Raw genomic sequence first — 18,492 nt, 5'->3', positions numbered from 1 at the left:
GATGACTGAAGTGTCACAGTACAGTAATTAACATTTAATTCACTGCATGGCTTTTAATGAGAAGAACATGTTGGAAAAAACCCTTTAAAAAAAAAAGAAAAAAGAAAATGGGGGAGTTACATATGCAATAACCTGGGTTCTCTCAGCAGGACAAAATTTTCCACTGACCACACGATAAGTAGAACAGTAATGGCAGATGAGCACCAACAAAACTTTCACACTTTCTCTGTGTGGAACTGGAAATCTTACCGAAACAGAATTGTTAGTGCTGCTATGACCATTAGCGGGGGACTGTCTGGATGTAGAGGGGGAATCTCTCTGAAATAAGACACAAGGTTCATTAACAACACAACACTATCACAGGAACACAGAAATATTTCAAAGAACAGTTACATCCACAGCCTTATAACCATTTGCTTAGCTGCTTCATTTGTGAAAGCTTCCACACTACAAACTCTGTAAAGCTGAAAAGCTTTTCCATAGCTTAGGATTCAGGTTTGGCATTTTGATTTATCTGAGGTAATAACTATTTTTATGTTGCCTTCAGCTTTCTAATAACTGGGACTTCAGAGATCTCAGGTGGCTGACAACGCTACCAGCCCTCAGTCACACACCACTCTTGGTTAAATACCTGCAAGTTTTGCCCTGAACAGTACTTGGAATAGAATGAGGCCCATATTCTGTTTTAAAGATGTTTCTGAATATTTTTTCAGCTTTGTGGTGGTTGTCAGTCTCTACTCAGCAAGATGCATCTCCCTAGAGTGTCTCACAGGCACTGGGACTGGGGAGAAAGCTGGATTCTCTCTCCTCCCTTCTCATCCATTTCACAGCACAAGGAGGGTTTTCCTCCAACATTCTGATGGGCTTGAAAGTACCAAACCTTTCCAAAATACAGCACTTTAAAAAAGCCAATTCCCCTGATTCAGACTACCAGTGTGGGCCCACACTTCAGAGCAGAGACAGCAGACACAGGGAGCACTCTGGGAAATTCCATAGGAAGGACAGCAGGAATTTCTGCTTGGGTTTTTCAGAGCCATCTTTTTCACATGCCATTTTGACTGCATAGTGCTTAATTCCATGAGGTCAGATAATTGAGCCATCTCTTCTGAAAATAAAATAATCCACTCATATATTGTAAAAAAAAAAAAAAAACAACCAAAAAACAAAAAACAACTCCCTTTTACCCTCACAGGAATTCTGGAATATAATACTCCATGTCAAAGGTCAGCTTAGGAAGGTCTGGTCATTTTGTGTAACATCAAGGACAGCAGAGAAAAAGGGCTAAAACAGTTCTCTAAGAAAACAAACTTAACCCTGTCATATTTTATCAATACCATTATTTTGTGAATAATTAAAAACCTGGAGTTAAACTATTCATGCAACACTAATCAGGGATTAATGCCATGTATATAAGAACAAAACTTGCCTTCCACAAATACCTGCAATGTGTAATGGAGTGGGGGAAATCAGCCCCAATTCTAAATACAAAATCACTCCAGCACAAGTTTAAAATATTCAAATGAGAGCAAATAAACCATTCATTAGTGAAAAAATATTTAAAAATACAAAAAAATGCAAAGCCTAAAGGCATCAATATTAATTTTTTTTCTTTTGTGTATGGATTATCAGCATTACCTTTATCAAATTGTAACCGTAAGAACTTTTTTCAAAAAGGCAGTAACTTCCTTGCTTTTACAAAGAGATTTTCTGCTTGCTCTACAATTCTGTCACTGTTATTTTCTCACTTTCAAGAGGTGAAAAATAAATAAATTTTAACCTTTTTTTTTTTTTTTAATATGGTTTGTTATGATCTGTTGTCACTGTTGGTTTAGCAAGGGAAAACTCTGGAAACTGATGCAAGCACCCAAATCATTTGGAGAAAAACAAGTTTAGAGAATGCCACTATTTCTGGACTGTCTTGAAGGATTCTGCCTTTGAAGGAAATTTTCTTGGACTGAGAATGTTTTGATTTGTATTCCTCCAACAATTCCCAACACAAGACAGCATATTATTCAAAGCAAATGTTCATCATAACATACTGAGGAAAATATACATTTTCAGTGCTATTGGTGATTTCAGTACTGTCAGAAATAATCTAACGAGTTAGTCAAGAGACATTTTTTTATGTATGACTTTTACATAATTAGGCTGTTCTGTCAGAATTTCAAAGGCATTTAGATTCTTAACTTTCTAGGGACAGATCTTTCTTTCAAAAAATAGCAGGCTCAAAAGTTAGGAGAAAAACTGTATAATGGACAATCTCATGAGACAAATCAATGAGCACAGAGATCCTTGCAGAATAACAAGACTGCTTAGGACTGGCCTGGAAAGATTCAGTTTTGGTTGTGAGTTTGTTTCTCCAGTAAATCAGCAGAAGCCTTACTTTTCCTGAGAACAGGGGCAGAAAAACACTTGGAGGATCCAATGATTCTGAGTAATGTAGAAAGGTTATTATAATTATACTTTAGTAAACTTGACTGTCTGGACTTCCCAGCCTTCTCCAGCCCCAAGACAAAAAGCACAGAAACCTTTGGGGTCATCACTATTCAGCTGAAGAGCCACAGAGCCAGAGCCTTAGAGGAAACAGCCACAATTATTTCCAAATGATAGCAAACCCAGCTTCCTGTTAATTCCCTATTTTTAGGTGTGGTTTATGAATGAAAAACTAATGTATTTGAGATGCAAACCAATATAGAAGAACTAAATTATGTCTAATAAATATGACTTGATCAAATTAGGTACTGACAAAAATAGGTGGATCAATGACATTGTTGCCAGGTATAAGAAAAGAAACTCAGACAAAAAAAACCAACAAAACCAAAACCTCCAATAAAAACAGACAGACTTTCCAAAATTCTGGAAATACTTTAACATTTCTGTCTTGCTCAAAGAACACATCTGTCAGTATCTTTAATACAAATTTTAAAAAAAGGTTTAAGATAATAAAAAATCCTGATGCTTGAGCAATAATGGAAACCATGAAAGATAAAGGAAAAAATCCATGGTGATTACCACCAGGCTTTTAAAACCTCCCACATATAAAGGCTTTTCTTCTTAATGAAACAATTTAAGAGTTTCACAAAGGCAATCTGAAACATAAAGAATGTTTATCAAGTATTTTTTTTGTTTAAAGAAAAAAAGAGAAAAAAAAAGTACTTCTCTTATCATTCTCACATATCTGACATTATAAAAAGTTACTTTGGGTGTTCTGTCAGTTCAAAGTAAGAATGCAAATGCAGCCAGAGCAAAATGCTTACTCATTGGGATAAAAATGAAACACATAAATAGTGTACATAGCCATCAGCCATAAAGGATGTGTTGCAATAGTTGCTTAAGTTCATGTTTATGCAAATCTGCAATTTTCCTGCTATCTGATGAAGAAAACAACACCCTGGCCCCTTGTTATCTAAATATGTGTGTTAACTCAGGTCATTTGCCATGCCAGTGACTAAACAGGTCACCTCACACCACATCAGCTGATCCAATTTTTACACAAATGAATTCAAAATTATTATATCTTCAAGCAAGGTGTGCTCCATGAAATAGAATGTCTGGTGACTGAATGGAAGGCATGGGTGCAGGAAAAGCCACAAATGCCTAAAAAACCCTGAAATTATTCAGCTGAGATTTTGCAAACTGCCTAAAAAACCCTGAATTACATAGCTTAGGAAAAAGACTTCCCTATAAATATGCAGAAATGGCTCAATATTTAGAAAATAACATTTATTTTAAATGACTAAAACAAGACAAATATGGCAAGTGAAATTCGAATCCCAGTTATTAAAAAAGAAACATTCCATGCCCCCTCACCTTTGTGAAGGCCTAACATTGTAAATAAAAGGCACATCATCTCTGATTCTACTAATATGTAGTGTTTTTTCTTATTCAAGATTAACAAGATGTTTTGCAATCCAATAATGTGATCCTGGTAGGAGCCTCAAAGTCCCCAGTCCTCAATTCTGTTTTAAATTCCTCTTCTTATAAAACTACACTACATGAGCACCAGTCCATGAAGGAAGGAGGGGGGAAACCAAACATAGACTGAAACGTTGCCAAAAAATACCTTAACTAGGAAGATTATATTAGTGAGCCCCCAATATCTCTCTATTTATCCTGCTGGAGGGAACGAGAAGCAAGATTTCTATGTTAGTACTGTCAGTAAGCATTGGTTTTTAGCCATTTTCAATGGTTAAGGATTTGATTCATTTTCTGAATCATCTTCCTGAAAAATTCTGTGAAAAAAATTCTCTCTGTACCAAAGGACTAATGATGCTTTAACAGAATGATTTAAGAACACTGGGGCTTTTGGGTGCACCTGTCACTGATGAAAATCAAGCCAAAACCTTAGTGTGGCTGAGCAGGTGGAAAGGACTCATCCATCTCTGACTTAATGAATGCTAAATGCTACAAAGTGGGATAATCAGACATGATTTCTTTTTCTCTTTGATCACACATTTCTAGTTTAGCCATTTTTTTTTCCAAAGGAAGGTAAGAGTCAATTTTCCATTCTTCTTTGAAATAAATAAATAGTCACGAAAAGCCTAAAAGAAAAAGCTAAAGAAAAGTGATTATCTGCTATTACTAAAATGACAACCAATAGTATTAATTTAAAGCTGTATGCTGAGTCTTTCCAAATAATCATCTTCTCAGCAAGTCTGCAGTTTCCTCAGTTTCTGTATTTCATTATTGAGAAGTGAGGTATCTTTTATTATTATTCCTCTTTGCAGCACAGAAGTCAATACATGAATTTGTCAGCACACTGCAATTTTTTTAACAGACTTTGCCTTTCATTAAAAACTTTTGGTTTCATATTTATGTCAAGAAAATTGGCCTCATAGGTGAAAATCTGTCAAACCTTCTACCTCTAAAACTCTACATCTTTTAGGTTTTGTTGAACTCTACTAGAAGAACCGAAGGCAACCAAAAAGCAGTAATTTTTTTCCTTGCAAAACAGATTGTTCTGACAACCACAATAGCAGTTTCTGTGTATTCTAGCATCTGCTGAGCCATAAGAACAATTAGGGTGAAATCACAGCTCTAATTAAGATAAGGTGCTTGACTTCAGCAGGGGTTGTGATTTCACTTGGGGAGTTCTAATTCGGGAGCTGCTTGCGCAGGAAAGCGTGTGGCTCAGAGATTGGCAGCAGCCACACGCTGCAAATGCCATCTGTGTGCTCCCACTGAACGGGGGCTCTCAAGTAGCCATTTTAGACAATTTAATTCCCTTCAGCTGCAATCTGGAATGGAACTTTGTGAGCAGAAGGGAATTAAATGTTGCTGTGCAAAAGCTGTAGCACCAAGTTTCTAGTTCAGCAACAACTCGAAATCTGTTTTACTTCTGTAGTGACAAAGACCATTTTTTCATGGAAACATAATAATAAGCCACATGTAACTGTTACACACGACCATCACAAATTTACCTCAACAGGGTTATACAGAAACAGGTTTTTCAATTAACCCTTAACAGCCCAAAGCAGCAATATAATGTTTAAAGCCTAAAAAAGAGGAGGATCGCTCCTCAGCTTAGGAACTTTAATAGACTTACTGAAGTATGAGTTTAAATGGTCATATTTTAAAGGGGCTTCCTAAATGCATAAGTTGAGGATCCCCTTTCCTATTTTTTTTTTCTTTGATAGGCTGTAAAGAGTTAGTTAAGGTGCTGATGAGATGAATATGAAGGCAGGGCTGAGTAGGTAAGTGGGACCTACTCGTGTTCCGTTATCTTTGTTGTAAAATTGGTGTGCGATCTAACAGGACAGGCAGAAACAATTTCCCAGAAAGCAGGAACATTCAGCCATCAGCAGGCAGTTAGTTACAGGACTGAGGAAGAAAGGGGATGGCTCATTAAGTTCATTACCTCACAGGATGAAGATTGCGTGCGATAACTTGGCACAATCTTGAAGGTAATACTTCCACGCATTTCCCTCTGTGAAAAAAGAAGCACTTTGAGACTAACACTGAAGAGAAAAAATCTCCAAATTGTTAATGCTAGAAAGGAAAACATCACAGTCCAAGTATGAAAAGCTAAAATGCTATGGATAAGTTGTCATATCACCATAAACAAACATTCATATTGTCCATACCTAATGGATGAACACGCATTACATGCAGTTAGTTCATCTGACCAGGTTTTGAATGCCTAGAATCCAGAATTCTATTTTTTTTGTGAGGGATTCAGAGATGTGTAGGTTTCTTCCATGTTAACCTTTTTTTTGTAGCCACATTCTTGTAATCTAAAGTCTTTTCTACCAAAGTGACATTTTCTTCCCCTTCCTATTACATATTAAGTAGCAGAACTGTATTCAGTTTCTGGAAAACTGCATTTTACTGTCCTGAACGTAGGAATTTCAAAAACAGTCTTTCATCAGAACAGAACATGGGGTCTGCAGTTTGCATTTACTATTGTATAAGAATATTTATAACAAGTAGTAACTCCAGAATAGCAGCAGATTGTGACAACATATTTTCTTAAATAGCAATCTGAATACTCGTGAATACCACGTGGCTGACAACTGCAGGACTCGATCTCGACAGAAATGTGAGCAGATCACTTCAACAGATTTCAGTGTTTCTCCCCTTTCTCTCTTTTTGGCTGGCTTACTCTGACCCCCAAAAAAATCTATTTCCCTTGAAGCTTGTCTAGGATTAGTGATACCATCCAAGATGTCGAGGTTAGTGCTGCATGCATAAAAATTAACAAGTGTTATGGAAATATCAAACAGACTCTAATTGCAAGGTCAAAGGTGGAGCTTTCTGGGAAAAAGACAGACTGAGCTCAAAGTAATGTTTTTTTAAATTTGTAACTTCAGTAACTGTGAGCCCGACTGTTATAAACTGAAAGAACTTTTTGTTGCATGGACATGTAGCCTATCAAGAACACAAGAGAAAGGGGAAGTTAGAACACAGTTACACAAAAGTTTTGTTGAAATAAGATAGGCACTTTTATAGAGGACATGAGGAAAATTCCAGGCACTTACAAGCATTTTTTGTAGTTGTTCTACAGTTTGATTTGCCACACTGATTCCATTTATTTCTCTGATTTCATCTCCTACATGTAGCGTACCTGCAGGGTTAACAAACACACAATCACCTCAGTTTCTACAAATTGAATAATTATAACACAGCACTATTATTCATACAAAGGTATAAACAGAAAACAACATTAAAATAATTTTTTGCAAGATTCAGAAAAGGTCTTTGTATTAGCTACAAATCTGTCTTTCAAAGTGCAGTGAACACACAGCAAGAGATGCCCAGGCACCTTCTCAGTAAACAGGAAAACCATGTTTTTGTTACTAAACAATAATATTGAATCAAAAACACCATATGGCTTGGAATAGTATAAAGATTCTCTCATATTATTCAAAACATGGATGGAATTACATATTAGACTGAGAATCAGATTCAGTAACATCCCCGTATCAAATAAAATCCCCTTTTCTGCATCATTTCCCATTTCTGTCACTCTGACAGAAGTGAATGTTGTTATGTTCATGACTGTAAGGAGAAGTATACATAAAAACTGGGAATAAAGAATGGACATTTGGCAGACATGTCAACAAGAGACAACTTCTATTGACTGACACTGGTGTTTCATTTTTACTGAATTCTCTGGAAGGTGTGAGTAGATGGAATCTTTAAAAGCCTTTCTTCCCATTTCAACTCTGCCACCTTTGGAATAAGAACAATTTCAATCACCAGGACTAGACAGAGCTGGCCTAGAGACAGGAGACAGCTTCACAGCAGCTACAATTTTGTGAATGGGAATTGCAGAGTTTGTGTTTAATATTGCTGGACCTGAAATTATACAGTTCCTGTAACCCTCACAGCAGATTTATTATCCAGACACTGCTGATATTGCCTGGCAGTTTTCCGCACAGCAAATAGAGACAGCAGAGAAAAATGACCTAGCACTCCCCAAAACCAATTCAAGGCACAGACCCTATCAACAGGATTCAAAGATGGTGCTTGAGATCACTGTCAAATTACACTTGTGTTGTTCTATTCAGTAAAAATATTCTAAATGCAGGTATGCTGAATGAAGTAGTGAAGCTAAGAGGCATCTGGAGCACTAACAGAATTAGAAACATTAAAAAAAGATGACCATACTACAGAAACACAGAAGTAAAGCTCATTTTCAAACTATACCTAGTGCAGAAGCACTACCTTAGCTAGATGAAGCACATAGAGAATCGATTAAATTTTCCAAATCTTTAGAAATAAAAGATACTGTATAATTAAAAAAAAAGAAGAGTTTTAATGGGCACAATTGGATATTTGATCCAGTTTTAGCAGGTTTTAGAAGTTTTATTAGCCCCATTATGAACACAGTCATGTGAAGCAATACTGTACAGAGCATCACCACTACCTAAGCACAGCTGGAAGAAAACCTTGCTCCTGTGAATCTTAGAGCAATCCCCTTTTAAAACTCACTTTCAGAAGCTAAATAAATTTCAATTCAGAAGGTCCTCCAAAAACATACAGAATTCTCTCTGAACTGCCATCTTTGCTTGTATTAAAACTTTTGCCTTTCCTGATTCCTGACAGATTTTACCATATCAGTGAGACAGTGAATATGTTTTGTCTTCCCAATTACCTGTTCCTAGCTTCCTTTGAAATAGAACAGTAGACTAGAGGGAACTCTGGTCTGAAAAATTAAGAAAATTTTTGTTTTCATCACAAGAAAAAGATGGCAGTCTGAAAAAACTGGAGTAACCCTTTCATGGCTGCAATTCAAACTTGCAGCAAACTACCTAGTAGGGAAGTTAATCTGTTTAAAGCAGGACAAAACCCAGTTACTTCTGGACATCTGATCTGAACACACAAAATGACAAAAAGAAGACTGTGGATGAGAAAGAAAAAGCATGTTTGCAGGATTTGTTACGGTATTGAAAACTGAAAATAAAGATTTAGAATCTAGGCCCAAGTAATATTTTTATTTCAAATCCCATTTTTGTGATTCTCAACACCAAAATATAAAGATCCTCAAGAACTGTGTGGACAAAGCTCTTTCATTTTGGCAAGGCAAAGTACTGCTACTCGTGTAAGGATTTTTTTTTTAAACAGAGGATTAAATAAGCACAGCTCCAAAATTACTGGTGTTTCCATCTCTTGCTGAGCTATACTCAGTAGTAAGACAGTAATTATCCTAATTTAGACCTAAATGAAACACAGTGGGCCTTCACCTCAAAACTGGCAGACATCTGCAACTGGAAGGTAACTAAAGCAGTCAGCAGGAGTCCATGCAGGCACAGAGAGACACTGCTATGGAACAGCAGCAATCAAAATCAGGAGAATGTGCAGAGTTTGTGCAAAAGGATCTAAAATAATTGTGAAGACAAAACTCTTCATGAGATGTGATTACCTTGCCGATGAATCATTCCTCCGTGCATAATTCTTGCCACAATGCAGTGATTCAGCTCATTCATTTTTAAAGTGATTCCCTAGAAAAAAAGAAATGTTTATACTTTTAAAATAAAATATTAAGCACTGTGATTCTTGAGTGGTTAAGAACAGTCATGTTTCCTGAAAGTTTGAAGGCAGGGTATAAATTTCAAGATTAAAATAAAATCTTTGTCACTCACTTCAAGATGAGCAATAAGACCAGATATAAGTGAGGATGCAATACTTCAACATGTGAGTATACAAGGATCTGGTTTGTTAAAAATGTGACTTTATACTGAAGTGCAAAGGCTCCAGTTGGGTTTAAGGAATAATTTGGTATAACTACTACAAGGTTGCTTTTAAACAAACCCAGCCCTAGTGGCACAGCAGCAGTGTGAGTGCACACAAAGCATTTCAAGGAGGATAAACATCTACAGTGGCTGCTGAACCATTCCAGTTAATTCACAACCCCACCTCAAAGTGAGGAAATGACACTAAAATCATCACAAGACTGGTCTTTAGCAAATCTGAGGGAAAGAGTGAGCTTCCCCCCATACCATGGGCTCATCTGTGTTCTTCTGGAACTGCACCAGGCGGACGCGCGTGACGTTCTCCATGTCCATGTCGCCGTTGGCGCTCTCCGGGGAGTCCCCGTTCAGGTAGGGAGAGGTGGGAGGAGGGGTGACCCTCAGCGCTTCGTCACTGTAAACTTCATGTGCCACTACATCGTGAGTTTGAAGTAAGGCCTGCAGGACAGCACAACAAAATGTCATGTTGGTGATGGAGAGAGACGGGGAGACTGACTCGGTGATCAGCATCTGGTTTTATTGTGGGATACAAACACTTATATACTACTCCAGGGAGACTAGAAATGTCTACTACAATGATTAGGTTATCAAAATCACATACACAAACTTCTGCATATAGCAACATCTCTTGCTTGCGAGTTTAATAGGATTTTTTTTCTGGTAAACTTGTCTGATTAAGTCTTCTTGCTATCTAGATTTAATTTTTAAAGTTCTGTTTGCTTTTGCCAAGGCATTTTGTCGATCAAATCTCTTATATTAACCGGGTCTAAAGTCCATTATCTGTCTTGTGTCTCCTAACATTCCAACATTTCCCCCTTTCTTTTTTGACTAAATGGCTTTATTGATTAATCTCTGCACACATTGAGAGGTATCATGATTAATACAATTATTATCAAAATTACCACAGTCACATTTCCATCATCTCCCATGTCCCTTGCTCATTCCTTGTAAGGTCTTTTTGGAAGCTTTTCAAGGAAATCCAAGATATTTGTGCCCTATTTCCTACTGAAGAACTTTTCCCTTAAAGGAGTCTACGATAAACTTTCAGACTGAAAATGTCTACACACACTGAGACTCTAAAACCTGCATGACTTAATGTGATTTTGACTGTAGGTACTTCAATGAGAATGATGCTGCCTCCCTTCCCCTCATCCTCTCAACACCTGCAGGGTGAGAGTGAATCCATCTTTGTGTGCACAGACAGAGAATCAGGAATCTACCTTTCTGTGCAAACCATTCTATAATAATTACTCTAGTGAAATGGAAAGCTACTCAGATCCCATGGTATTTCACTCTAATAAAAGCAGACTGTAGATCAATGCTGACTGAAATAAGAAAATACTGTTTTTTTTGTTGTTTACTATCATAATTGCTTCCATACTGGCCCCTTCCCCTAGAAATTGGACCCAGCACCACCACCCTGAGTTCAAAATGCTTAAAAAAAATTAAGAGTGCAAACCAGCAAACTGCTAAAATACTGCTTCATTGTCCCTTCTAAAATACACCATGTTATAAAAGGTAATTTCTTAAAACATTTATGTGCTCATTTCTCTAATCAATTTGAAACTGTAGTTGGGAAGTCAGCACTATAATGATGGAACAAAATTCCCTAAACTTACAATGCTTTGCCCATATTCCCTTCCATTTTCCCAGTCTTTCAAGCCCACTTACATATATACTATTTTCAATTAAATACTAACCTGTATCTGCATTTCCTATTTCTCATCTTATTTTGTCAGCCACTAAGCTCAAACTCCCAACAATTCCTTTGCATTAGTCTGCTCTACTGAAGCAACATTTTATATTAGAGATCTGGACCATGTAAGTAAGTCAAACCACTCACACAATATTTAAAATTTGATTTATCTGTGTGTCCATTTATGTGTGGGTACTCCAGTGTAGGTTAATGGTTGGACACAATGACCTTGGAGGTGCTCCTGTGCCCCTGCTGTATCTGTTACACACTCCACACTTTAATATTACATTTCTTATGTAATCCAGGTCCTTACATTTTAATCACATCAAATATTTGCCCTGATTTATATTATTTTAGCCATAATATTCACATTGTAGGAGGTTAAAATATGGCACTTCCAGCATTTTTAAAGGTCTGTAATTATACTAAATGACTTCTGAATATGTTCACAAAAATGAACACTACTTCAGAAATGCATTAAGGTAGACCAACCTCAATTTAATATTGAAAATATTTAATAAAAAGATTCCTGTTGGACCTTACTTAAAGATGCCTGTTTTCAGACATTTCTGCTAATTTAGATAATGTGTCTTTCCCTGTCTGTTTTCCCTTTGCAGAACATGATAATCCTGCTAAAATTAGTTTAATGAGCACAACTGTTTTCTACTCTACTGCAGGACCACTGCAGAGAACAGCACAGGAAGGCATATGATGATGGATAAATCTTCAATATGTCATTAAGCAGAAGTCTACTAGCAAATATCTGAATTGCTACAACATACTAAACTTATATAATAGAATCTTTTACACATGAAACTGGCATATTTGAAAAACTACTGAAAGTCGTGTAATGGAATAAAAGTTTTTTGAAATGTGAACATACATAACAAAAAAGGTACTTGACAATGCTTTAAGACTTCTTAAATTAATTATCTACTGAAAGACCTTCATGCAAAATTTACATACATTTCTTTAAATTAAAATGTTAAACATGTACAGAACAAATGGATAATTTATTTCTGCAGCCATAAGGCACATGAGGGCAAAAGAAAATTAGAACAGAACACCTCGAAGATCTGTTACAAACATGTTTTACTGGCTTTGGTTCTGTGAAGGCCTGCACACAGTTTAACCCATTAACACTGTGGTTGAGTAAACAAGACATGTTATACTCTTTTTTCTTCTCATTAGTAATACATATTAGATCTAAAAAATACTAATATAATCTATTATCATATAGGTGTTAATACACATTCCTACTTACTACACCTAATTGATTACTGAATTAATGTGCATTAATAACCAGAATATTGCTCTGCACAACACCTGGCAAATACATGGAGTGTGAGTTAACAATATTGGTTTACACCATTATTCCTTTTCCTAATAGTTTCCTTTAAAATACAAAGGCTTTTGATCTAAAGGGAAGTTTAGCAGAATGCAACATATGTAAGAATAATTTTATTAAAGTCTGCAACCCATAAAGGGGCACCTGGGAGCAGGAGTGGGAATGATGGAGAGGATGGAGCTGTTCCTTTGGCATCTGGAGACTGTGGTGTCTGCAGGTGTGGATCCACACCAACTTATGCTGGTTTAATTGCTGCTTTACATTAATCCCTAACACAAACTGTTTCTGTTCCCCCGCTCATTCTGGCTCTGGCAGCATCCCTATTATCCTAAATTCTTTTTGCTAAATGGTTAGTTGGGGATTTTTTTGGGAGCAATTTTCTACTAGTTCAGCTGAGGGCAACATTAAAGTGCAGTTCTAGATGAATGCCAGAAGTACAAGGGAGAGGATGAAAGATGGGGAAAAGGGATAATGGGACTTCAGCAACTGGCAATTTAGCCTGGGATATCACAGATTCACTTGCTGAAATTACTCCTCATCAAAAGTACTTGCTATGGAATTGCAACTTCTTCCTTATGAAAAAATACTTTTCATAAATTTGTAGCAAAAGAATTCTGACAAATGGTTTGAGATTTATAAGTGTATCAGGGAACAGAGATACCTAAAAAAGAAGATTTTCAACTCAAGTTTCCTGTCACTTGATTTGATACATGAAATTTCTACATACCAGAATCACTTTTGTTGATGCCTACTCTGAAAATAATTTATACTTAAAAAATGCTCTTTCTCAACAGTGCTTCACGTTTTATCAATACTGAGGGGTAATTACACACACAAAAAAGTAAATAAAATGAACCTGTCAGATTCCAAATGAAGCTGAGTAGGGAAAAGTAAATTCTTGATTTTAAGCTGATAATACTGTATAGCAGATTTAAGCAAACATGTTTATTTCTCAATTTATGAACTTCACCTACAGCATAAGCAAAAAAAAATCCTTCAAATTAGTAGACGTCAGCAACTTGAACCAAGTTAAAAAGCAGTAACATCCCTAAATTTAGGACAATTATTGCTCTCAAATCAGATTGGGGAAACAGACACAGTAAGTGCTGATATGTAACACAAACTCAACGGACTGCACAAACTACTGATTTGCTGTAAAATAATATTAAATGAACGCTTATTTTGCAATGAATTCACACATCTTTATCCTAAGAAGACCTTTGGAAAAAGGAAAAGGGGCATCCCAGCTCTATTTATGGACATCCAAAAGGATTCATTCTTCTTTCCATATGCAGCACAGACGTCCAAAACCACAGTGAAACTGCTCCATAATTACACTACTCCAAACTGTTACAGTTTTCAGCACAGTAATGAGGACCAATACTAATTCTTTTACCAGAGCAGCAGGTTAGAAACACTTATCAATAGGTGTATTGTGTGCAGTTCCATCCCTTGCAGATTTTAAGAATTCACTGAAGTTTTCTAACATAAAGAATATATAAAAAAATTAGAAAAAAAAACCCTAACAAGAATAGGATCTGCTTACCATGAAATGAGGTTGTGTTAAAATACGCTTTAGCTCCTTTGCATCATTGTTCTCTGGGTAACATGAAATTTCTTCCAATACCTGTAAAATAAGGAGGAGAAATGTCCCATAGTAATTTTCTTTTAAAGCTGTTGAAGAAACTAAACCCCTCCTTGCTCAAAGTATCCCCAAATGATTATACACATCAACATTTGTGACACAGGGAAGGGTTTAAGAGAATGTGCTGCCCCAAGAGAATAAAATACCTTGTTCCAATGTTCTCTCTGAAAGAGATTACAGCAGAAATTTGAAGGAATTTTTGGTTTTTTTCAATTGACAGCATTCCTCCAACAGCTGAATACATGGGGACAGGAATGGAGTGCAAACAGATGACACATAAGATCTCTTGTGCTTTCTTACATGGTCTCAATTTATTAAAAGAAATTATTTAAAGGCAGAATTAAAAGCACTCACAAAATCAATTGTTAAAGACACCAAGTCTAGGTGGGGCACCTGCTACCCCACCTTCAAGCTCCAGATTCTATAAAATCTGAGCCACTTTATCACTGGGGCAGGAGGAGTAAGGCTTTAACTCATTTGCCTGCAACCTGATTAATACACCTTAATTTTCACATGCAGCCAGGTGGACAATGAAAGCAGAGTATTTTGCATCTGGAAGCACCCCCCAGGATTAACTGACAGCAAATTTTGCAGAATAGGACTTGAGGGCATCTATCAGTGTAACTTTAGTTATTATGTAGAGTTTTAAAGTCTTCTTCCTTCAAAAGCACAAGAAACAGTTTTCCTATGATGTAACCCCTAACAACGGCACAAATTTTGACTGATAAAACATAATACAATATGGGTTTGGGTTTTTTACTACTTGCCATAAATAAGCAGACAACATACTATTTGCAAGGTACAAGAATTAAGAACATCTGTGTCCATCTTTGGTCTTAGAGGGCACCTTGATTGCATTTCCAAGTCTGCTCTTCTTAGACCCACCTATGATAAACTTGGGTTTTTTTTTTTCAATTAAAAAAGCTGACACTTCAAAATATTTCTTTTTGTGACTAAATTTCATAAACATCAGATTTCTGGTCCAGATAAATAACTTGAACAGGAAAGATTCTGCAATTACAGGAGTGTTCCTTTTAACACCACTACTGTTGAAGAAAAGGTTAAATGATTAAACTGAGTAATAGTCATAATCCTTATACAGATAATGGAATTCTGCAAGTTTATGCAACTTGTTATATAACTTGGGTAAGCAATGGTAATATTCCAGAAATAATTCAGATAATGAGCCAGAATACACATCTTAATGAAGAAAAGTAAATTACAGTTTAAATACAACCAACTTTCCAAAGTAAAAAAACCCCAAATTTTAAAGCCATTACCTCTTTGGCTCTCTGTACAGCATCACTTGGAGGATTCCTGATTTGTGGTGAAGATTTTGTGTTTATTTTGTCATAAAGCTGAAATAACAAGAAAACAAACTACTGAAATAATATGCTACTTTATATAAATTAATGAGTGTTTACAATAGCCTGCTTATGTTATGAGGATTAGGATGATTGTTAAACTGCAAAACCCCCAGATGTTCTGTATACAAAATCTAGCAGCCTAGGGTTTTGGCTTTTCATTTTTAAACATTTCCTGATTTGAACAGTGCCATAGATTCAGAGTTCATAGGATGACATGGGAAAGTTCAAGAGGTTAAGGGCTTCTGCAAACCTCCCATGCTTTTACCATAGATTTACACAAACTATATTCTTCTACTAGAAGTGACCCTAATCTCAAATAAATGCTATAAACCAAGCATTCTGCTATAAAATCAAATTAATCTGCATAGCCCACTTTTCTCAATAAATCAAACATTCTGAGCAGTAATTTAAATAAACCTTGGAATATGGGAAAACGCTCTTGAAGATAGAACGTACAAAAGCCAAATACTCTGAGAACAGAAAAACAAACTTTCCAAGAATGAGTACTCATAAAAAAGGGCAACCTTATTTTACTAGGATTTTCTTTTAGACAGAAGAATGTCATTGTATTTAAACATGCTGCTGCAAACCTTCCACATTAATTATTATTTTAAAAAACCTTTTAAAAACCATTCAACTATTCAAAGCACAACAGAATAAAGATGTTTTTCCAAGATGTAAATTAGAGATAAGTCATTACAGACTCTTCCTCATACAAACGTAACAGACTGTGCATGTTTTAAAAGAAAAAATATATACTTAAAAATAAACAGGAACTGTAATAAGCTGTATTTTCAAATAAAACCTTTTGGCTGACATTTCAAGTGATATAACGATGGTCATGCCTGTAATTATTTTCTATGTTAGACTATTTCTCTGATATATAAGACAGAAAGAAAGCACAAATAACATTTTTAGGGAACTAGAGACATTTTTATCACAACAAGGGTGGTGAACACTGCAACAAGCTGCCCAGAGAAGCTGGGGAATCTCTCAACTTTGGAAACACTTAAAATTTAACAGAAATTCAAAATAATGGATATTAAAAAAAGCACTCAAAATACAAAAGTGGCTGTAAAACCTTCAGCAAACCCTAACCCTGCCGAGGATGAGGTGACAAGAAAGCACCATTTAGGCTGCTCAGCAAGGAGTGCTCAGGAGCTTCCTCTGGAAGTTCACAGCTTCACTGCTTGGCTCAGAATGGCCTTGGATGTCTGAAAAAGGGAATCCTGCCAGGACATAGAACTGCCCTCTTCTCTTTCTCACACAACATGAAATGCCACTCAGTTTTAGATATATAAACTGCCAAAAATGCAATCCAACATCACCACCACTTCCCTGGGTTAACAATTTAACAAACATCTTGAACATTTCAAGCCCAATTCAATCCATAAATAAGCACAAAACCAGCAAACAGTGTCACTTCCAAAAAGCATTCCCTGCAGGAAGTTACACCACTCTCTTGGGGAAAGAAAAGGAGAAAAGTCAAGCTGAATCAGTTTCTTCCAATACAAGAACTTCAGCTTGTGCTGCCAAAACAGCACTAAACTCCACAGTTTAAGCCTTGAAAGCTTTGAGATAAAAGCTTTCTGCTAGCTTCTAGCTCAGGAGATATTTTATTTGTGCACACATTTATTTGTTTTACCTTTTCTTAAATAAATTAACAAAAACTACCCAAACTCCAGCAACTGCAAATTACAAAGTACCACCAATTCTATGCTTGTTAAGAAACTGCATTGAGCACGGTGTCCTGACCAAAGCACAGCAGAAAATGCATGACACCCACCATGAATATTACTGCATGTCTTTTTCCTTTGTAACTGTAATGAAATTACAGAAAAGTTACCTTGAAAATATTTTTATTAGCTACTTCTAGCAATGGTTGAAAAGCTAAGCCACTGAAGTTGCTGATTTCCCTCGTTACTGTGACCCAAAACAACCAGCAGTTTACAGAAACAGTTTTTCCCCCCCTAACATGGGAGAGTTATCTTCTGAGATTAGGAAGGAGGCAAAAAGAAAATTAGGGAGCAGAGTTCCTCAAAGAATGTCTAGAAAAAAAATCAAGGCAAAGTTCAGACTAAACAAGAATGCATTTATTTTTCCACCGTTCCTTTATGCTGAGGCATGGCACTTAAATTTCATCTTCCAGATTTCTGCTTGCTGAGGTTTGCTTCGAAGGCACCAAACTATTAGGAGGAACTGACAGCACTTAAAAGAAAAACCTTCATATTTGCATTAAGGTTTAAGGATGACATATTACCCAAGGTAAGGGTAATATATAATCATTATATCATTCACTGTGGAGCTAGAACACTGCCTCACCAGAGAAAGGATGTAGATTTGGTAGATTTGCTAGCACAAGGAGATCTCTTCATTTTGAAATAGCATACTCTAATTTAAGTTAGCTCATGGAGTTTTTTTACAAGAGGCAAGAAGAGCAAAGCTTACAATGTGCATTAATGCACTCGAACTGGTGAAGCAGTCCTACCTCCTTTGCAATCTTTGAAAAAAGACTGGTTTTTCAATACTTTTCAATATTTTTGCACTTAAATACTAGCTGTAGCAAAAGCAATTTAGAATTAAGGAATTTACAGTTTGCATTATTAATTTGTGAAAGCATTTGAATGTAGAGGTTTCATTCAAACATTAAAAACAACATTTGCTCCCTTGGATGTAAAAACCTAACACACATTTACATGAGTGTTTTACAAAGTATATAAGAAAATTTTGAATAACACCTGTTT

At 36.2% G+C, this 18,492-nt stretch overlaps 1 protein-coding gene across 11 annotated transcripts in view; it reads right to left on the bottom strand.

The window, feature by feature from the left end:
- Positions 1 to 18,492, bottom strand: part of CASK (calcium/calmodulin dependent serine protein kinase) — a 188,565-nt gene that overhangs the window by 23,318 nt on the left and 146,755 nt on the right. For 6 of the 11 annotated variants that reach the window (XM_064407296.1, XM_064407299.1, XM_064407295.1 and 3 more), the window contains 7 exons: positions 15,662 to 15,739; positions 14,283 to 14,363; positions 9,942 to 10,130; positions 9,365 to 9,443; positions 6,978 to 7,063; positions 5,858 to 5,926; positions 250 to 318 (listed from right to left, as the gene is read on the bottom strand). In XM_064407296.1, the coding sequence (XP_064263366.1) occupies positions 250 to 318; positions 5,858 to 5,926; positions 6,978 to 7,063; positions 9,365 to 9,443; positions 9,942 to 10,130; positions 14,283 to 14,363; positions 15,662 to 15,739 (651 nt within the window). The remainder of the gene's footprint in view (positions 1 to 249; positions 319 to 5,857; positions 5,927 to 6,977; positions 7,064 to 9,364; positions 9,444 to 9,941; positions 10,131 to 14,282; positions 14,364 to 15,661; positions 15,740 to 18,492) is intronic. The other 5 variants (XM_064407302.1, XM_064407305.1, XM_064407301.1 and 2 more) reach the window with 1 other exon arrangement.

This window comes from Passer domesticus, chromosome 2 (genome assembly GCF_036417665.1).
Source record: "Passer domesticus isolate bPasDom1 chromosome 2, bPasDom1.hap1, whole genome shotgun sequence".
Classification (NCBI taxonomy): domain Eukaryota; kingdom Metazoa; phylum Chordata; class Aves; order Passeriformes; family Passeridae; genus Passer; species Passer domesticus.
Note: the sequence above shows the minus strand (reverse complement) of the source record. Positions and strands in the feature narration are given on the sequence as shown.